Here is a 22,765-nt window from a genome sequence, read left to right as displayed (position 1 = left end):
TCTGCCGTTTTATTTATTTTCCAAGTTTTTCTGCAGTTGTATGTGGCCTTGGCAGGACCGCACTTGGATTATTGTGTACAGTTTTAGACTATTTACCTAATAGAGGATGTAATAAAGGGAGCTATTTTGCCATAAAGGGAGTACAGTGAAAATTCACTGAACTATTTCCAGGGATGGCAAAATTGTTGTTTAAGGAAAGTCTGAGTAAAGTAGGCCTGCATTCTCTAGAGTTTAGAAGAATGACAGCAGACCTTATTGAAACTTAAAAAAAAATTAAAAGGCTTGACCGGCTAGGTGCAGCTTCCCTAGGCTGAGGAATCAAGAACCAGGGGTCACAGTCTCAGACCAAGGAGCACAGTTCCAGAAATAGGAGAAGGCAGTTTACAGCTGAGATAAGGAGAATTTTGGGAATTCTCTACACTAGAGGGCATGTGGAGGCCTAGTCATTATGACATTCAAAACAGAGATCAATTGATTTCTCGACATTAAGGGTATCACAGGATAGCGCTGGAGAATGATGCTGAGGTAGATGATTAGTGATGATCTGAGTGAATTGTGGAGCAGGCTCGAAGGGCCAGATGGCAGACCCCTGCTCCTATTTCTTATGTTCCTTTGTTCTTATAAATCAGCCTTATAGACTGGCTATTATTAAAAGCATCCAATTTTCCATTCTTCCTATTTAATGTGGTGTTAGAAGTCAGCACAATAGCTCTCAAACATAAAAACCCTTGTGCGGCATTGTGACACACGTGAACTAAGGTACAGAGCCGACTCATATCTTAGTTGGAAAACTGGGCTATGAGGATATGCTCTTTCCTAGCGAGATGGGGAAAAATTATTAGGTCGTTTGCCCAGTTGTACTTGGGCATCTTTGAGCCATTGCCACAAGTGAGAAATGTTAGAGCTGCTTCTGTCTCCCTTCTTAGCCAGGGAGTTATACTGGTTTGCCTCCAAGGGCAGGCAGCAGGAACATTCCTCATTCTAACCAATGACAGATCTCAGGTGGGTCACAGCAGGTGATGCATCTTTATCACAACATTAGAGGAAAACTTTAAATGCTTTCATCTTCTGTGAAAGATGCATGTACTGTCCTGCAAATTGATTGTGGGCATGGCATAATGAGCCCTTGGAAAAACATTCTGTGTAATTGTATGCAGTAGAGATTTCATTAGCAGGCTGAGTCATTTTGCCCTCCAAGCCCCAGTGACTACATTTGCAGCTGGAACTCTCAAACACTAGGTCCAGGGAACAAAAAAGGTCTTGGAGAGTCAGAAGCAGATTTTGCAGTTTATCAGACTGCTTGTGGAGAAGAGGGTGCTAAAAATGGAATCTCTAAGTATTGTTCATGAACAAGGTTTGGTGTCTCTGTTCCTTCTATTTAATCTCACTCCTGATCAATGTCATTTCCCATCCTGTCCATTTATGATTCTTCAGCTTTTACTGAGGAGGTACTTCTTTTATAATGTAGACACCCTGCTTTTTAGTCAGATCTGCAAATCTCAACCTAAATCTGTGTCACCCTTCAGGTTGTGGGGTGAGAACAGAAGCTGAACAGTATAAAAGTAACTAAAGTGTTCATGGGCTCAAAATCCCTGTGTCTGTTTGGAGTACATGGACATGCATCAGCAAAAGCCTCAGCTTGAATTGGAGAAGGAGTGATGGTTTGTGGTGTAAGTTCATTCCTTGCTAGAAGAATTGAAGCTTCAGGAATTTGGGATCACTTGAAGCTTCGAAAAAAGTTTGTGAATTTTCTGGTCTACCTTTACACCTGAACTTTCCAGTCCACTTCTGTCAGTCAAACAAGGACCTGCTATAGGTACTTGTCAAACTGCCCCACCTAATGTTCACCATGAGATGGTGCTCAGGTGTGTTGTACTATTTTACCACTTCCAGAATCCAAGCCACTGCAATATTTTTATTGAAAATTGCTACCTTCTTGCACACAATTTTTGGAGGTTGCAAAGAGAAAAAGAGGCCTCATGGTACGTGCAGTGGCAGTTAGACATCTGTCCAACTATCCACAACACATCTGTCCAACTATCCACAACCTTCTCCCATCACCCAAACCATCAACCTTTATTCTAAAAAAAATGTAGACAAGAGTTACTATCACTGACATCTGCAAAAATAAAGTTCCTTCCGTTGCAAAGTACAGGTGACTCAAGAAATGAATGCTTCAGTGAAATGTCAGTGAGACATAGACAAGAAGGAAGTGTAGAGTATTGGTTCACCTGGAGCCTGGCATTAGACAGCAAACTGAAGCAGCTATCGGGAGGCAGATGCGCTCTCCAAGTTACCAGTCAAGAAGCTAAGAACAGGATGGATAGGGCAAAGCCACAGAATCACCCAACCCCTTCCCTGCTACCCAAAGCCAAAAGCCAATGTTGCATCCTTACAACTTCATAATGGTGCATCCCTGCTACACCCACACACAACTTTAGTAAACCTGGACACTGACTTACACACTGTCTCATGATATTTTTATATCTGCAGTGTGTAACCATACCATATGTGCCTGTATCTTGGGGTGAGCAAATGAAAATGCAGTGTCCCCAACTGAGTTTAGGTCTGGGAGGGAAGGGCGTTTGGGAGTGAGAGGGCTGGCAGTCATGGGACTGCCCAGGGGCTAGGGAAGGGCCTGATGTCTTTGGAGGCTATGGAGATGCCACTGGGGAACTTAGAAGGTCAGAGAGTTAGTGGCCAAGTAGGCCTTAAGTTTGGGATAGTCAGTGAGTTAGTTCATAACAGAATTGGAAAGCTTGCAGAGTTGTGTAGTGAGAGAAGTTGGCAGTCAGAGGGTTAAGTGATTTGGGGGATCAGGTCGACTGGGGAGACAGGCGATTGGTGATCAGGTTGTTTAAGGGGTTGGGGAGTTGAGGGCTAGACTGATGGGTTGAGGTTGAAGTGTGAGGGATAATGTAGGGTTGTTGCTATGAAGGTAGGAGATGGAAGGGGAAGAGTAATTAGTGTGACTAACACAGGGGTGAGTCTCAGTCCAAAGTAGCACAATGGTTGTTTAGAGAGTAATCAACTATGTTCCATTTGATTCTTGTGTGGAAATTGTGGTAGATGATGATGACACAGCTCAAAGGAAATGCTCAGTCAAATTCCCAGAGTGACACAAAATTACCCTGAATTGGTTATCATGTTTCACGAGGGACTGAGTCCACTTTCAATCACTCGTCACTGAAATAAATAACGTTTTGTGTTTGAATTTCTGGGCCCATTGGATTAATGCATTAGTATAGGAAGAGTCAAAGTATCCAAACTTGGAAAATAAATAAAGCTGCAGATGCTGGACTAGTCCTGATGGAGGGTCTCGGCCCAAAATGTCGACTATTTATTTCACTCCATAGATGCTGCCTGACCTGCTGAGTTCCTCCAGCATTTTGTGTGTGTTGCTCTAGAATTCTTTCCATTTGTCTTGTTGAATGCAGCTTCAGCAAAGCTAAAGGAGCTCGACACCGTCCACGGAAAGCATTCCAATTGGTTGGTACCGTGTTCGCCATGTTAAGCAAGTACTTCTTATACCAATAGTACACTACTGTTACAGTGCAGCAGTGAGTACAAGGTGCACTGTAGCAACTTGCCAAGCTCCCTCCCTAGTCAGAGATTGTCCTGACTCTGAATGATGTAGCCATTCATTCTTTTATCACTTTGTCAAACTAATGGAACTCCCTACTTAATACCACAGTGGTAGCACCTTCACCTCAAAGAATGCAGATTAAAGAAGACAGTTTACCATTACATTCTCAAGGTCAATTACAAATGGGCAATAATTGCTGACCTTGTTAGTGACAGACACATTCCAGCAAATAAAACAAATTATACAAAACTCAGTTCCTGTTGGGCCTATCTCCCTGCCACCAAAATGCTTCCTATTTTATCTTAATGAGAAGACTGCGTAACTCCTTACAAAGATTAATCCTCACTAATTTGGCAGCATCACAAATTAAACACACCAGAGTAATATGGATTATTGCAGTAATCTTCCCACTCCCAGAACACAATCACTTTAACACTGACAAAAGGAGACAAATCAGCAGCAGTCTGGTCAAGATGTCTGGTTATATGTATGGGCTCTGCAGAAGTAATTATAGTTGGAAACCTGGACTTAATCGTAGAAATAAATACTGCATCTTGTCACAAGGGACAGATCAGTAAGGAGAATTCCCTGCCACAATTAGATCTTTATAGGTTTCGTTTGACTATCCCCTGACTGGAATAGAATAGATTTTATTATTCATGAAGTTCTGATGGTACTTTAGCCTCACATTTTACAAGCTTTGCCAAATATTTCTGTATTCAAAATAACCATTATTCAAGATAGCAATATTTCAGTGAAAAGTAACAAAATTTGATACTCTTGTTGCTTTGCTGTCTTATCTTCAGGATGCTTACAAGTCAGTGTCAATAAGGTAACTTTTGTTTCTAAAATACAAAGGAGACCTTGTTATCCCTTCATTGCTAATTACAACTAAACAAAACATACTTATGGTGATGAAAGATCCTCGGCTGCATCACAAGACCACATTCGGACAATATCAGGGTGAAAGTTGGCGGAGCACCAGGTTTTTGTAGGGTTGCAGGGATGGAGATGACTAAATAAGGAGAGAGTGGAAACGATAGATGGCTTTAGGACAGAGTGTGCGTGCAGAACCTGGTGACATTTTGATGTTTCACCTCCATAAGCTAATTGTATTTGAATTTTCTCCATGCAAATCTCTGCTCGCAAGCTGGAACCTAAGTTTATGATCCCACAATAGGTAGCTGATTCTTGCCCATTTGACATCCTCTGTTCCCAACTGACAAAGCCCCAGTCTTTTTTGCAAGTGCCCTGGATGTTGTTCCCTCCTTTGTTCCTGCAGCGATGACTCAATCCCCTTACACACTGACTTTAGGCTAATTCTCAGCCCATTTAAGGATGAAATAGTTTATAATGCTGTGTTCATCGGTTATAGGTGCATCCAGCTGTAATATACCAGAAACTGGCTGGATTTGGGGAATGGGGTTGCATGCTTAGGAACATGGGCCTAGAAAATGGTGTAGATTGAGCAGTGCAGAATGGCTAACAGATGTTCACAAATAAATCTCCATGACATGCGGTTCAAGAAGTTGTTTCAATAGGCAAGTTATAATCTGCTAAACACACATAAAATCCTTTCCTTTGCTCGCTCAACCATTGTGAAATCAATGGAAAAAAGGTTGGTCATGAACGGTGGGGAGTTTGGTGTGGGGTGTGGAAGGGAGAGGTCGGGGAGGGGAGGTGGAATCAGGGATTGGGTGGAGCATGGGGGGGGTGACGCTGGGCTGGCAGTTGCGGCGGGGCTGCAAGCGGTTGGAGGGCACAGGAGAACATGGGGAGATGACGGCAGTGATTGATGGGGGCCAGAGGGAAGTGACTGCAAGGCATCAGATCTTAACCAGTTGAGAAACGAACCAGCCTGAAAGTAATTCCCAGAGCTGGAGTTAGAACATAACAGCATAAGAAAATATGAGTAGGAGTAGGCCATTCGGCCCCTCACACCTGTCCCCACCATCCAATATTATCATGGGTAATCTCCCCCATTCTCCCCTCTGTGCTAGTTCCTCTCTCAATTGCCTGATCGTTCTAAAAATTATCTATTTTCTCTAAGTTTTCTCTAAATTATTTACTTTTTCATGCAAGTTATGTATAATTTATGTTAGTTTAAGTAACTTACATTTGTAAGATACTGTACTGCTGCTGCAAAATAGCTAATTTTCATGGCATTTGTACCCTGGGTATGTATGCCCATGACAATAAACTTGAGTTTGAACTTGAAATTTTTGAAAGCTTTGCCATCCATGCAATGTCGCCGATTTAATTTAACAAATATCTTTGTGTAGATAGTACATGTATGCAGTCCTTGTGCAATAGAAAAAAAGCATTACCACTGTTCCCAACTGTATCCTAATTAATATTCTATGTGCTGGCTTTCCTTTTTCCACTATCAGAAGTGATTATTTCTCTTCAAAGTCCATGTACCAACTCAGGTTTAAAAAGGTAGCTAAATGCATTCAAGAAGTGATCAGACTAAGGAGGTTTAAAGATCAAAAGGACACCCTTTCATCTGATGAATTCAAAAAATATTGTTAATCAAATACATTTAAATATTTCTGAAAAAATAAATATATTTAAATTGAATGGCTTGGTTCCTTCCTCAGACACCAATCCCAAACATCAGTTCGTTATAACAGGTTTTGGGAAGTTTAACCAGCATGTGATTTCTATGAATGAAATTCTTTTTTTAAACCCATTATGTATGGCAGCAAAATTGAAGAAACAAGAATCATGCTAAAGTTCAGTCAATAATGTTTCATCTTTGTTCATTTTAACATCATTAAAACTATTCAATCTAATTTCAGCTTTGCCAATATACATTCAGCTTCTGTAGATCTTCTACAGCACAAAAAATGGGCATAATCCCAAATATAGATGCAGATAAATTGTCATTGCAGCACATCAGAATTAAACCAAATGGAACAAGCTTTCCCCCCGACAACCTATAGAGTAGCCCAGAACTGACAGGCTGGAAGAAGAGTTTCACTCATCCTGTGCTGAAATCTTCCACATTAATGAACATTAAAATACACCTCCCTAAAAACATAAAATTATAACAAATGTACATTTGCCTTCATGTGAAAGTAAAACAATCAAGCCCACTTGGGTTTACTCAGAATTTGTAAGGCATTTGGTCTTTCAGAATATGATTAGGTTCCTCCGTGCACAATGAAATCAGGAAAGAGCATGTCTGCTTGTGTGAGATAAGATAGCCTAATTAACTCTAGTAAGTGCAAATCGCTATCCATCTCGTGCACATCACTTTTAATCTTCTGCCTCCTGTAATGCTTAAATAAATCAAAGTGTTTTAATTTATTATATTATGAAAAGAATTTGCACTGGGTGCAACAATGGCTGATATTTACTGCCGCCTTATAATGATGGCATCTTTTGCATTCTGCCTAATAATCACTGCTAAATACTGGGAAATGCTAAACATTCTTCAACTTAACAACTAGGACTGGGTACCTGACCTTTACTAATGAGTCTGGCTGAAATTTACTTGTGGTAACTCATCCAAAAAGATGTATAATTCAAGATCCACTAGGATTAGGGTGGGACGTGCACGAAAACAGAGATGTGGAATCACATTGGGAGAAAGCATTACAAAGATATTTGTTAGGGTTTGTCAATTAGAGGAAAAATGTTGAATGAATATCATTCACACAACACATAGGAGTTGCAAAAAGTAAATAGGGAAGTATCTTTGTCCCCCTGATGGCTCTGATGGAGTCATTGGGAGCTGAATTCAACAGTACCCAAAATTAAGGATCATGGTCATGATGTGGGATAAACCTACACCCTCTTCTTGAGACAGCATTATGTTCATATTATGCTGCCCATTAATTGACCTGATTTCAGCATGCCATATATTCTACCCATGCTGTTGAGTGGCTGAATGTCTCAATAGGGGTTATTATCAGGAGTGACCTGCACTAATTAAAGTCACCAAAAACAAGGAGCTATTCAGGCCAATGAATAAAAGTTTGTTCATAGAGGTAGGTTTTAGGATACATCATAAGGAGGAAAGAGAATTGTGGGGATAGAAGGATGGACGGACGGACTCATGCGAAGTTTGGAGACACAAGAGACCGCAGATGCCAGAATCTTGAGCGACAAACAAGATGTTGGAGGAACTTAACGGGCCAGGCAGCATCTGTGGAGGGAAATGGGCAGTCAATGTCTTGGATAGAAACCAGTTCAGTCTGGGCCAGCTCATCCAGTTCAGATGAAGGGTCTCGACCCGAAACGTCAACTTTCCATTTCTCTCCACAGATGCTGCCTGACGCACTGAGTTCCTCCAGCATCTTGTTTGTTGTTCATGCAAGCTTTGTTGCCTTGCAAGCTTGGATAATTAGTTGTGCCTTGAGCAACAGTCTTGGAAGGTGTGTCATAGCGATTTATTCTCCCAGTGATTACTAGGATTGCTGAGGTGCTGGTTAATAGAAATGTGACAAGAGCTTGGAGGTATTGCCTCCTTGACTGACAGCTTTCCTCCTTGCATTAAAGCCACTTCCCCAGTGTTTCTGTCCATGCAAATAATACAGTCCCAAGTCAGGCCTTTACAGACCTGACACCATTGAAAGTCAGCAGCCTTACATCAGTTGCGCTGTAGCCATGGCATTCACACTGCCCGGGAATACTGGTACAAGCAAGTAACAGAGCACACAATAGTGGTTATTTGAAATTCCTATGTATAATGTACTGCTTTAATTTATGCCTTTGCGCCTTGGCAGGCACGGTAGTGTAGCAGTTAGCATAATGCTATTACAGCACCAGCAACCTGGGTTCAATTCCGGCTGCTGTCTATAAGGAGTTTGTACGTTCTCCCCATGTCTGCGTGGGTTTCCTCTGGGTGCTCCAGTTTCCTCCTACTTTCCAAAGAGGTACGGGTTAAGAAGTTGTGGGCATGCTGTGTTGGCGCCGGAAGCGTGGCGACACTTACGAGCTGCCCCCAGAACATTCTATGCAAAAGATGCATTTCACTGTGTGTTTCGATGTGACTGATAAAGATATCTCTCTCTCTCTCTCTCCCTCTCTCTCTCTTGATTGGCAGTCTTGGAAATGATATGCAATATGTCACTGTTATCCAACATTTTGTCCCCTCTAGCAGGCCACGACCAAACCCAAGACCTTTTCTGCCCTGTATTGCAAGGTTCCACTGGAGCATTCCAGGCAGCCAAAGCATTGTCTGAGTGTGGTCTGCTCTTTCACATTTTGTGTTGCAACATAGCATTTATTGTGCACATGCTGCCAATGTTGATTTTGGACGCAAACCAGATTTGAGAGCCAGGTTATCAGTGGACAACCTTTATTATCCAGGAGCCATCCTTCAGCTTGGCTTAGTGGCTCGGATGTATCTGGTGCAGTGGACGCCAGAGAATAAAGGTGACCAGGACACCAGGCATTGATCACTGTGTTGTGCTTCTAGTTGTCACAGATGCCGAGGAAGTGGAATTCTTTCTGCCCCTGACACATATCGCATTTCGGCATGAAGTCCCCACAAAGTTGTGAGTGCAGAAAATATCACCCTGCCTAATGGGTAGCCTACAATCCCTGTGAAGACAGGTGCTTGCATGGCCCGTTGTTCTCCATAAGGACATAAGAAGTAGAATCAGGACTGGGACATGTAGCCTCTTTTGCCTTCACCCTGATTCAATAAAATCATGGCTGATTTTTCTTATATATCAGAGTGCCACTTTCTTTCGCTAACCCCAATCCTTTCATTTCCTTACGATCTAAAAATCAATCGATCTGTTTGGATGAGCACAGCAACTGAACTTCCATAGATCTCTGGGGGAAGCCAATGAGGAATGACCCCTTATTTTGATACCCCCCTATGACCCCCTAGTTCTCAACACCCAAGCCGTAAGAAGCATCAACTCCATGATGGTCCTGTTAAACCTCGAAAGAATTCTGTACGTTTTAATGAGATCACTGCTCATACTTCTGAGCTCTACAAAGTATTGGCCCAATCATGGCGTTATACAGCACAGAGACAGGATCTTCAGCCGACCATGATGTCTATCCAAGCTAGTCCCATTTGCCTGCATTCGGCCCATATCCCTCTAGGCCTTTTCAATCCATGTACCTATCTAAATGTCTTTTAAACATTGTAATAGTACCTGCCACTACAGCTTCCTCTGGCAGCTCGTTCCATACATCCACCACCCCTCTGTGTGAAAAAGTTGCCCCTCAGGTCTCTTTTAAACTTTTCCCCTCTCACCTCAAACCGATGTCCTCTAGTTTTAGACTCCCCAACCCTGGGAAAAAGACTGTGACCGTCCACCTTCCCCATGCTTCTCATGATCTTATACACCCCTATAAGGTCACCCCTTAACCTCCTATGCTCCAGAGAATGAAGTCCCAACCTCTCGAGCCTCTTCTTATAACTCAAGCCCTCCAGTCCTGGTGACATCCTCGTGAATCTTTTCTTCAATCTCTCCACATACAGCAAACCCTCCAACTAGTTAGAAACAAGGAGGTACAGTCAGCTCTGGGGATAGAAGTTCACAGTCACACATACCCAATGTCAGATCCCTGTGAGGCCCATTCTGATCCATTGGCCTGAAAGCTCCCAAGGTGTGAATGCAAATGTAAGGAAGTAATTTAAGCCATTGTTCCCCTGCTGTTCCCCACCAGGTGCTGGGGGTTAGGGCTAGTGTGGAAGGTGGCAGTGACAGGGAGGAGGAAAATGATTCTGGAGTAAATAAAATTAATCAATTGTCAAAGTTTTATTGTTTAATTCTGTCATCAAAATTCCTTTCACTGATGCTTGACTTTCATTTTAGACAAGATCATGCGGAAAAATAATTAGGACGTACCACCTCCCATTCTCCAAAGTCCAAGTTCCATCCACCAGCAATTCTGCTCGAAATGTAGCAGTTTAGTAGCCAGGCATCAAAGTCTGGTCTTGCTCTGCAATGAGCTGCGCGCAGATATTTGGGTTGTATTAACACACCATCTCTAGGATTGCTGCTCGCATGTACAAACCAGACCAAAAGCACCTCAATGTCATCTCCAGGCCCCACCGAACACCCTAGGCCTGGAACTCTGCCTGCACAATGGCAGACAACAGGTTTTGTGTATTAACATATTATGAAGCAATTTTGTAGATGTTTGTGAGAGTTAATATCATCCTGCCCTTTTGGTAGAAGATTTACTTGTACTGTGGCTCTGATTTCCTAACATCTAGGTTTCCCGAAAGACACAGTGAACATAGAGCAAAGAACAGTACAGCACAGGAACAGGCCCCTTAGCTCACAATTTTGTGCCAAATGAATTAACCTATTAATTAAACACCTAATGAAACTAATCCCTTCTACCTACACAATGTCCATATCCCTCCATTCTCTGCACATTCATGTGCCTGTCTAAGAGCCCTTTAAACACCTCTATTGTATTTACCTCCACTATCACCCCTAGCAGCCCATTCCAGGCACACACCACTCTCTGTGTAAAAACACCTACCCCACACATCTCCTTTGAACTTAACCCCTCTCACCTTAAATGCTCTCTGGTATTAGACAATATAGTGTAATCCCCAAAATTCATCTCTAGCAGGTTTTACAATCACATTGGTCCAATATCCAATGGCACGGTTCACTCACACAAGAACCAGTTGTTACTAATGCTGAAGGCTCCATGGCAGTGTTATTAAGGCGAAGGAGCAGACATTTTTCTCCTATAGTCATTGGCGGTGCACTGCACAACTCACTGCAAAACAAATCGCATGTAAACCTACCCAGACTGGGATCCTAGTCATCACAGGTGGGTTCAGTAGGCACCCCCTCAAACTGCAGCAGCAAACGTGTCAGAAAATAGAGAACTAGTTCCATATAGAACTGAATGAAAAACCAGGAGAAAAGCGTCTGACAAAATAGATGACACCCAACTCAAAATGTACCCAAGCTTTACAGGAAACTTTCACAACGCAGTTCTCATTCACAGCCATGATCTCAAAAAAAACCCTCAAATATACTGATTCAAAGATGCTTGCACTGATCTCAGAGTCAGTCTGGATCACCTCACTCTCCAAAAAATAGCCTTAGGATCCCTACAAGCTGCCTGTTTTATTTTTATTCATTCAAGGGATGTGGGCTTCACAGGCTGAGCCAGCTTTTAATTGTCCATCACTGATTGCCCTTGAGAAGGTGGTGGTGAGCTGCCTTCTTGAACCACTGTAGTCCTTGAGGTGTGGGTATCCCCACAATGCTGTTTGGGAGAGAGTTCCAGGATTTTGACCTAGCAACGGTAAAGGAATGGTGATATATTTCCAAGTCAAGATGGTATGTGGCTTGGGGGGCAACTTTCAAAGATAAAATAGAAGAACAGGTTCCAAATTGGGCTAAGGCCAGTTTTACTAAACTGAGAAGTGATTTAGCCAAAGCAGATTGGAAACAGCAACTTCAGGGTAAATCAGTCTCAGAGCCATGGGAGGCTTCAGAAGGTTCAGGGTATGCAAGTTCCCATGAAGAAAAGGGGGCAAGACTGTTAATTCTAGAGCACCTTGGATGATAAGTTGCACGGAGTACAGAGTGAGGCAAAAAAGAGAAGCTTATATCAGATGAGAATTTGCTACATCAGTAAGCCTGGAAGAACAAAGAAAATTTTGCATTGGAATTCAGAAAACCAACAGATGGTATGAAAAATAATTGGCAATTAAAATCAAAGAAAATTCAAAGGTGTTTTATCAGCACATAAGAAACAAGGGGACAACTAAGGAAAGGGTAAGGCCTTACGGATCATAAAGCTAACATGGGTGGAGCTGGATGGCATGCGCACAGCCCTTAATGAAAGTTTTGCAACATTCTTCATTTCAAAGAAGATAATGTTGGTTATGTAGTTAAGGCAGATGAGTTGGATGACTAAACAGAGTAAAAGTAATAATGAGAGGTTCATCATCTTTGAAAATGGATAAATCAGCAGATCAGGATGAAATATATGGGGTATGGATCTAGAAATGTCCTTGCATCTGATGGCATCTGACATGTCCTCCTTTTTCAGGAAGCATGGCTTCCCTTCTGAATTGAATTGAATTGAATTGAACTGCATTGAATTGAGTTGAATTGAATTGAATTGAATTGAATTGGTTTACTATTGTCACTTGTACGAAGGTACAGTGAAAAACGTGTCTTGTATATTGTTCAAACAGATCAATTCATTACACAGTGCTTTGAGGTAGTACAAGGTAAAACAATACAGAATGCAGAGTAAAGTGTCACAGCTACAGAGAAAGTGCAGTGCAGGTAGACAATAAGGTGCAAGGTCATAACGAGGTAAATTGTGAGGTCAAGAGTCTATCTTACCGTAGTAGGGAACTGTTCAATAGTCTTATAACAGGGGGATAGAAGCTGTCCTTAAGCCTGGTGGTACGTGCCCTCAGGCACCTGTATCTTCTACCCAATGGAAGAGGAGAGAAGAGAGAATGTCTCGGGTGGGTGGGGTCTTTGATTATGCTGGCTGCTTTACTGAAGCAGTGAGAAGTGTAGACACAGTCCATGGAGGGGAGGCTGGTTTCCGTGATTTGCTGGGCTGTGTCCACAACTCTCTGCAGTTTCTTGCAGTCCTGGGCAGAGCAGTTGCCACACCAAGCCATGATGCATCTAGATAGGATGGTTTCTATGGTGCATCGATAAAAGTTAGTGATTGTAAATGGGACATGCCAAATTTCTTTAGCTTCCTGAGGAAGTGGAGGCCCTGGTGAGCTTTCTTGGCCGTGGTGTCTGCGTGGTTGGACCAGGACAATCTATTGGTGATGTTCACTCCTGGGAACTTGAAGCTCTCAACCCTCTCGAACTCAGCACCATTGATGTAGACAGGTGCATTGTTCTCACATCTCCTCTGTTTGTCCTGCTTCTGCTCTCACCCTGCCTCTCGCCAGACAGGACAGAGATAGAGCTCCCCTAGTCCTCACCTTTCACCCTATGAGCCTCCACATCCAGCATATCATCCTTCATCATTTCCACCAGCTGCAACACAAACCCACCACCAGCCACACCTTCTCCTCCTTATTGCTTTCAGCCTCCCGCAGGGACCACTCCCTCTGTGACTCTCTGGTCTGCTCATCTCTTCCCACCCACCCCTCCCTGACCCCTGGCACTTTCCCCTGCAGTGGCAGGAGGCGTAACACCTGTCCTTACACCTCCTCCCTCAGCACCATCTAGGGACCTAAACAACTCTTCCACATGATTCAAAGATTCAAGTGCATCTCCTTCAACCTCATACACTGTATCGGTGCTCCAGATTGGCCTCCTCTACATTAGCAAGACCAAACACAGACTGGGCGACTGTTTCGCAGAGCACCTATGCTTGGTCCGCGATGGTCATTTCAAGCTCCCAGTTACATGGTATTTCAATTCCCCTTCCCAGTCCCATGCTGACCTGTCCATCCTCGGCCTTCTCTGCTTCCACGGTGAAGCCCAATGCAAACCGGGGGAACAGCATCTCATATTCTGCCTGGGTAGTCTACAACCCCATGGCATGAACATTGAGGATGAAATATATCTCAGGTTGTTAGAAGAAGCTCAGGAGGAAATTCCAGAGGCTCTGACTATAGTTTCTCATTCCTGCTGAATGCAGAAGTGTTGCCAGAGTGTTGGATAATCGCACTGTTTGAAAGGGGATGGTGGGTAATTTATTAGAATCTGCTGCAAGGGAACATCCAAAACTTCATTTAAGAAGACACAAGTTAATCAGGGACACTTAGCATTTACTTGTTAGGGGAAGTTCATGTCTGACTAACAATTAAGTTCTTTGAGGAGGTAGCAAGGATGGTTGATGAGGGCTGTATGTTTGATGTACATGGAATTTAGCAAGACTTTTGACACAAAACCATCCATCAGGCTATCTAAAAGAATGTAACAACCCATGGAATCCAAGGAGGAATGGCAAATTGGATACCAAATGGCTCAGTGACAAAGCATGATTGTTGATGGTGTTTTGTGGCTGGAGGGTGGTTATCGGTGGGGATTCACAGGACTAAGTACTCAGTCCCTTATTTTTAGTTTAATATCCTTAATGATTTTGACTTAATTGTAAGAGGCACGATAATGAAGTTTTCAGATGATACAAAAATTGCCAAGTGGTTGACAGTGAGGAGGAAAGCTTCAGACTGCAAGAAGATTCAGATGGTCTAGTCAGTTGTGCAGAAAAATGGCAAATTGGTTATAATCCAGAGAGGTGTGAGGTAATCCATGTGGGGATGTTCATTAAAGCCAGGGAATCTACAATGAATGGGAGGACATTGAATCTGTGGAGGAAGAGACATACCTTAGAACATATGTCTATAGATCGTTAAAGTTAGCAGGACATGTCAATAAGGTAATTGAAAAGGTTTGGAGGATTCTTTCCTTTATTAGCTGAGGTATGTGAAATAAGAGCAGGCAGAGTCTGCAAGAAATGGATAGAAGACTCGTTTGGCCACAGCATTCATTTCTGATTCCACATTCCAAGAAAGATGTGGGGTGTAGAAAAGCTTTTGCAGAACTAGAAACAGTGACTACAGAGGAGGACAGGGCAAACTTGGTTTGCCTTCTTTGGAACAGTGGAGACTAGGGAAACTGCATAAAATAATAAAGAGCTTAAATAGAGTGACTAGGAAGGATCTATTTCCCAAAGCAGATGGGTTACAAACCAGGGAATGAAGATTTGCTGTAATTGGTGGAGGGATTTGAGGAGAGTTAAGGAAAATTTTTCACCCGGAGGGTGGAAGGGACCTGAAAGGGTGGCAGACAAAGAATCCTCATCACATTTAAAAAATACTTGGATGTGCACATGAAGGGTCATGACCCAGTGCTGGAAGGTGTAATTAGGCTGGGTAGTTTGCTTCCAACTAGAATATAAAATAAGAGAGGAGGCACAAGAGACTGCAGATACTGGAACCTGGAGCAACAAACGAACTGATGGAGGAACTCAGTGGATCATGCAGCATCTGTGGGCGGAAAGGAATTGTCGACGTTTTGAGTCAAGATGCTAGATCAGGACTGAAGAGGGGTGTAAGGTGGCAGGGAGGTTGCACCAGGTAGGGGAGAAAAAGTGGGTTGGATTTGGGAGACAGTGGCAGGTGAATGACAGATGGAGGCAGACAGAGAGAGAGGAAAAATAATGAAGTCAGGCGGTGCCCAGGTTATGACAGGGTTCCGAGAACTGTCCGAGACCCAAACTGTTTGTAATTTGGAAATGAGTAGAAACAGCTGTAACAGGAGAGCGAGCAGGGGCGGGAAGAGTGGCCGCCAGCCGGCCTCACTGACTCGGTGAGTGAGTGAGTCTGCTCAGTGCTCCCAGCTCTGCTCAGCTCCACCCAAGCCCTGATTGTTGCGACTCGGTGCTGTGTGGTAGGATGGGGAGAGAAGGCACGATGGAAATGCCTCACTCCCACCCGCAGCAGCCGGCAAATCCATCCCTATCCATCCCACCAGTCTCCCGAACTCGACCCTCTGAACGGGGTTGTAGCGACTCACGGCACCAGCATCGAACCAGCTCCCAAAATCGCAATGTCGTCGGAGGCCCCGATCCAAGGTGGCGTGGAGCCCTCCTTCTTCCCCAGCATTGGGCTGAGAAAGCCCGCGCGCGGGAAGGTCAGGTGACCCGCGTGTGATGTCAACGCGGGAATTGTAGCGTGGGAAGTTTTCGGATATTAAAGGTGCACCGCGCCTCTGTCGGTATTCGACCTCTGATTTCGAAACCAGCGACTCTGTGTCTTCATTTCGTAGTGTGTAGCTAGCCGCTACAGGGTGTCCATAAGTTGGGTGTTTGTAACCAGGGGAGGACCTGTAATGGGATGAATGGTCTCTGTCTCTAGTAAATTTTCAATGATTCGGGATTCGGTGTGAGCATTGATTTCAAATCATCCAGCGCTAATCAATTTCAGCACCTTCTTTAAGCTTTTCAGAATAGCATTCAGAGGGTTGTTCGTTCCATTCCAAAGGTGGAAAATTGGCACAGTCAAATTTCTGGGCCGTAGTGTTTTCAAGCTGATCTGCAAGACTCAAACCACAGTATGGGTAGTGAACCACCTCACAATCCAAGCACTTGTCAGATACTCTTTTCCCATTTTGTGGAAGAATCACATTGCTGGCATCAGTCACTTCAGAACCCTCAACACTACGCTGAAAGCAAGTCATCCTCGAATAGGAGCGACTGCCTAAGAATACAATAGCACTTCCATAGTTCAGGTCCCAAGGTAAATTTCTCCCAAATATCAAAAATAATTTAGTCCCCAACTTTCAAGTTTAGAATTAAAAATGAAAAATCAGTGTAAGGGATTGCAAAACTAAAATTCTGTAGATGCTGGAACTCTTGGGTGCAACCTTGATATAATGGTTCTCATTATTTTGCTGATTTAGATGTACTGCAGGTAATATCACACCCTCCAGGTTGGAAATTAGGTATGTATTGGTTTCACTTACAACACATACAGTGTGTAATGCGGGTGTTAAAGCTGTCTGTCAAAATGCATGTTATATTGAGGTAGCAGAACTACAGACCCAGTGCTGGAAGGTAGAATTAGGCTGGGTAGCTTGTTTTCAACTGGAACTTACATAATGTGATAAATAGTGTCATAAATTTTCAATTATGTGCTGTTTTCAAATAAGCCCTAATAAGTTAAAGAAAATGCTGGAAATACTCAATAGGGCTTGCACTATCTTCAAAGAGAATAAGGAATTTTATACTTTCGGATTATAACTATTCTTTAGGTCTGAGACATAAGGTTGTTTCAGCTCCATAAATATTATCATAAATGCCAGGTGTTTCTGGCATTTTCTAGCACGGGTGTGTTGATGTCAGGCTTTGAAGTTGACAGTGTTTATCACTGTTCCCAGGCCTAAAGTGAATGAAGAAAGCATTATGGTTTGGTTGAGAATATCAAACCAATCTTGGCATGCTCCTTGTCAGGTATTGGACATTCCATGAATGTGAAAGCCTCTTGAACAGTTTTATATCAATGAAGAGCTGTGACAACAATATATTTAAGACTTTGATGAGCTTATTTTTCCAAAGGCTGATTGCAGTTGATCTTTAAGGAGAATCTTTTTGATAAAACAAAGGAAGTTATTTCATTATTCATAGTTATGATGGTGGGAGTCTTGAAAGAATCAGTTCCTTAAAATTAGATTAGCCTGTTTGATTCTTGTTGATTAATCATGCTGAAGTAATGACAATTTTTTAACACTGGTTAATAGGATTTGGTCAATTAAGTTGTGTTTGGCAAAAATATTAAATTAATTACAGGAGCAAATTGTCAAGTCGAAGAGTTATTACAATACAGAAGGATGCCGCTTGCTCCTTCAGGTTTACACCAATTATCTGCACAGCAATCTAGTCAATCCCATTCCATCACTCTATTCCTGTAACCCTGCAAGTTTATTTCCCTTGTGCTTATCCAGTTCTCTTCTGAATCCATTGATTGCCTCTGCTCCCACCACCCTCAGAGGCAGTGAATTCCAAGGCATTACCACTTGCTACATAAAAACGTTCTTACTCAAACCACCCCGTATTGCTTCTCAAAATCTTAAATCTACGTCACCTGTTCCTTATTACTTCAGCTAATGAGAACAGCTTTGCTTTGTTTAGTTTACGTAAATAATCTTAAGCGCCTCTAATAAATCACTGCTCAACCTCCTTTTCCCCAAGGAGAACAACTCCAGGTTCTCTACCTTGTGGTTAACATCCCTCATCCTGACAATGATTCTGGCAAATCTTCTCTGCAACTTATCAAGGACTTTTACAACCTTCTTAAAGTGTGGTGATTCAGAACTGGATTCAGTACTCTAGTTGTAGCCTAACCAGCAAAATGTCTGTGCATTTGTACTCGACATCTGTTTATGAAGCCCAAGATCCCACATGCCATGCCACCTTCAAAGGTCTACATGGGACTCACAGGTCCCTCTGTTCCTGTTCATTCTTTAGAATGGTGCCATTAAATCTCTATTTCTTGTTCTCCACCTTTCTGCCTAAATACATCACTTCACACTTCTCTGTGATAAATTCCATCTGCTGCATGCTAACTTTTCTATATATGGCCTATTGCAGTCAATTGGATTCATCCTCATTGTTTGTTACACTTCCAAGTTCAGTAACATCGGCACTTATTGAGATTTTACTCTATATTCCAATATCCAAGTTAATCAATATGAAAAAATTACAATTTGCCCCATTTTCTGTCTTTAAGCAAACTTTTTATCCAACCTGACACTGAATCTCATAATCTACGAGTCTCAACTATGATAATCAGCCTTTTATGTGATACTTTGTCCAATGCTCTGAGCTTACAGTAATTAGAATCAGAATCAGGTTTATTATCACTGACATATGTTGTGAAATTTGTTGTTTTACGGCAGCAGTACAGTACAAGACATAAAGACATAAAATTTGCTGTAAGTTACAAAAATAAGCAAATAGTGCAAAACAGGAATGATGAGGTGGTGTTCATGGACCATTCAGAAATGTGATGGCGGAGGGGAAGAAGCTGTTCCTGAAACGATGAGTGTGGGTCTTCAGGTTCCTATCCCTCCTCCCTGATGGTAGTAACGGAGGAGGATTAGCCTGGTTCTCACCTGAAGAATTCTTGGGACAGCCTCTTGTTTAATTTCAGCATATTCTCTTTCTCCCTCGTTATCCAAGGGCCCTGGCTTTGGATCTAGCCTTCCCTCTTGTGGGAATGTACCTAGCCTCTCTTTGAAATATCCCTTCTTTGAAGATTTCCAATTGTTCTCTAAAATTTGTTCCTGTCAATCTTCATGCAAACATTTAAAATTGCTACAATTCTAAGAAGCAAAAGTAGACATTCAAATGACATGGTAAAAAATCCTAAATTACAAATAACAACTGGAATGAACTTTTTTTGTTCTTAGAATGGAACTTAAGTGATGTTTGAACAAAAAGCCAATCTGAGCTGCTTGTATTTTCTGGCCTATTTTTGAAATTAAACTTGGGCTTTGCAGCAAAATTTTATTTGCATTAGTTCTCTTTCTCTGAGCTGAATAAATTAGTGAGAGAATTTCACAATCAGAGATTTGCTTTAAATATAATTGTGCATCTTTATCTTTTCTGATTGATATTCAGATTTTATTGATGGCTAAGAATGATAGATGCTATCTTTTCCTCATGTTTATGGTGCAGTAGCTCCCTCTTCTGACTGACTTCGCTTGGAATTTGCACAGCATCTGCTTAAAAGAAAACAATTAACTTGTAAAACCAGTTGTCATCAAGACAGCAAAAAACAATGATGCTTTTCTTCTATAATGAGTTATCTGCTTTGTGGAAATAATTGAAGCAGTTTATCCTGTTGCATTATTCAGCAGTGGTTCTCTGCCTTGAATTTATCTTTCTCAGCGGCTTGGAGCAAAGATCGTTCATAGCTTTGGAGCATCTTTTGAACTGACTAATTTTTCAAAGGATTTTTCTGAGTGTTACACTGTGTTCTTCGCTTACAATCAAGAGGAAATAAATTCTGTCTTTAAGGGAAAGCTGCTTCAATATACAAGAAAGAAAAAGTAGGACATACTGACAGTGTGAGAAGAAATAGAGATCCAGGATGCTGGGAAGCTTTGGTAGAACTAGCAGAGACCGTTTGGGTTGACTGGCCTGTTCTGTGGCGTGAATTCCATATAAATATGCAGTAAGATTTTAAGAATGAATCTGGTCACATTCCATGACAAAAGACTTTCAAACAAAAAACGTTTATAGACGGGTCAATACTTTACATCTGCAGCAACACAAGAGGCTCTGGAGGAACTCAGCGGGCCAGGCAGCATCTGTGGAGGGAAATGGACAGTCGACGTTTCAGGTTGAGACTATTCGTCTGGACTGGATCTGGACCCTCCATCTGAACTTTATGTCTGTGGTTCACATCCAGTAATCAGGGCGATCCTAAATTTTATAGTTTGGATTCTGGGAAAATTTTATCTTTGAATTTTGCATTTATATTCTTTAAGTGAAAAGATGTATTTGCATGAAGTTTAAGCCAGGAACTAAGTCAACCAATTTCATAACTTAGATTTATTATTTCTTTGACTGTGAAAGATGCTATTGCAACTATATGTAATACAGCACAATGCACATAATTTACTTTCAGTCATTATAGTACATTGTTGGCCAGGCTATCACTCAGCAAGTAAGAAGTATGAACAATCTGCATGCTCAGCATAGCTGAAGGTACTCTTGTCTGTCCAGCAGTGCTAAACAAAGCAGTTTTATGGAGCAGATATTTTTTCTGCCACTAGTACAAAATCCAATACCACACAAAATCTTTATTTTTGTAATTACATGGGGCTCTCTTTTATGGATCAATCTTCTTGTGTCATAATTGTTCTTGAATGGGCTATATAATCAAGGTCTTAAAAGGATTAAATTGGTTAGAGACAATGACGCTATTCCCTCAGGGAATCAAGACCTCAGATTCCTAAAATTACACGTGGCCATTTAGGATTGAAGCCAAGCAACACTTTTGCATGTAGCAGATAGTGGTAATCTGGATTTCTCTCTCCCAAAAATCTTTGGATGCTGGATCAGTTGAAGCCTTCAGAGTGAGCTGAAATGATTTGGCTTAGTTCAAGGTACTGAGGTACAAGGAGCTAAGATGGATAAAGAAGTTGAGGTTCAGATCAGCTATGACTTTATTGGATGAAGCACAAGCTTGGGGGGCTGAATGGCTATCCCTCTTCTGTGCTTTTGTTTATCATTCATGTTTTTTTCTGTCAGCTGCTCAGTGTATGAATGAAATTCGGTCTCGCTAAGCACCGCAACATCATGGCACGGTATTGGTTCCATTGACCTTCAATAAGGTTGATTTCCATTTGCCTTGCTTGTCCTTCCAGTCACAAAGCCTGCTTCCTTGACAACCAGCCCAATTCACTGAGCAGTAGCAACAGTCTTAAGCACTGCTGCTCAGATAGCTGATGTCATTCTGTGTTCCTATTGCTGTGTCACCTGAGCTCTGGTTATGTCTGGTGGGAAAATCTGATCCTGATGCTCATTTTCTTTGAATGTACAGGTTCAATGCTTTGTTCTTCCTGTCAAGACATACAGTAGATCGATCATTTTTTTCTATGGCAGAGATCTATTTTAACACCTAATATGATGGATGTATGACTAGTCTTTGGATTTCATTATTTTCTGTATGTTCAGGTTGAAGATAAGGACAGTGGAAACTACAGTATATCTCAGTTCCGACTAATCATACCACCCACAAAAGACGGAAAGGATGGTTTTGTGATAGAGGAATACACTGGCGTAATCAAGACATCCATTACATTCAGAAACATGAGGCGGTCATATTATAAGTTTGAAGTTATTGCAACAGATAACTATGGCACAGAACTGAGCAGCAGCGCACAAGTTGTTGTAAGTACAGGACTTGATTTCATTAAGTTGTTTCATCTCAGAGTTCAATGGGTTGCCTGACATTTGAAGCGCTTCTTTCCATAACAATAAACTGCCATTTTTTCCTCACAAGACTCATTGAGAAATGTAGCACGTAATCAGCTATAGGTATGTATCTATCTGGAAATCAGTAATTCAGAAAAAAGTTTTCACATTTTCTTCCATCTATTTCAACTTAATTAGTTGCCAGATTTATTGTGTGTTCACCACTAAGGGAATCACCTGCAATATGCTTATTTTAAAAATGTAATTCTATTTCCTTTAAGTGGCAGACTTTAATGGAACACTCCTGTAGGAGTAGTGTCCTAGGCTTTGAAGTCACTGATAAAACATTTTCTGTGTAAGTCTTTAACAGAATTCAGCTCACTGCTCAAAATGTAATAATAGTTCTTTTTACAATAATACAAATTAGTACCGGTAAAGCTCAGTGTATGATCCAATATAGTGGACACAGTGCCTACTTGGGATTTCCTTCATGCACCAATTTGGGAGTGGAAGGGGATTGATCATTTATGAATTAAGAGTATGATGCATTAACTTATGTGCCATTGTTATTTACTCCTTTGTTAAACGTGCTCTACCCCAAACCTTACTTCTCACAGAAGAGGGCAGGCTGCATATTTGGGCATGAGCAACCAAGGGGCTCTTGTTTCTAAGTTATTGAGGTAATTTTGTATCTTCTGAAACTGTGCATTGCAGGAAAGACAGTCCTGAATTCATCACCTGCAGAACTTATATTCCTTCTAAGTCTAGTTAAAATGGAAACATAGTCTACCATTTTATTTTTATTATTTAGTT

At 41.8% G+C, this 22,765-nt stretch overlaps 1 protein-coding gene across 1 annotated transcript in view; it reads left to right on the top strand.

The window, feature by feature from the left end:
- Positions 1-22,765, top strand: part of pcdh15b (protocadherin-related 15b) — a 564,355-nt gene that overhangs the window by 470,619 nt on the left and 70,971 nt on the right. Inside the window, exon 27 of the mRNA XM_052027763.1 lies at positions 21,713-21,928. Within this exon, the coding sequence (XP_051883723.1) occupies positions 21,713-21,928 (216 nt within the window). The remainder of the gene's footprint in view (positions 1-21,712; positions 21,929-22,765) is intronic.

This window comes from Pristis pectinata, chromosome 12, assembly GCF_009764475.1.
Source record: "Pristis pectinata isolate sPriPec2 chromosome 12, sPriPec2.1.pri, whole genome shotgun sequence".
Taxonomy (NCBI): Eukaryota; Metazoa; Chordata; class Chondrichthyes; order Rhinopristiformes; family Pristidae; genus Pristis; species Pristis pectinata.
The sequence above is the reverse complement of the archived record's forward strand: the minus strand, read 5'-3'. Positions and strand labels throughout refer to the sequence as shown.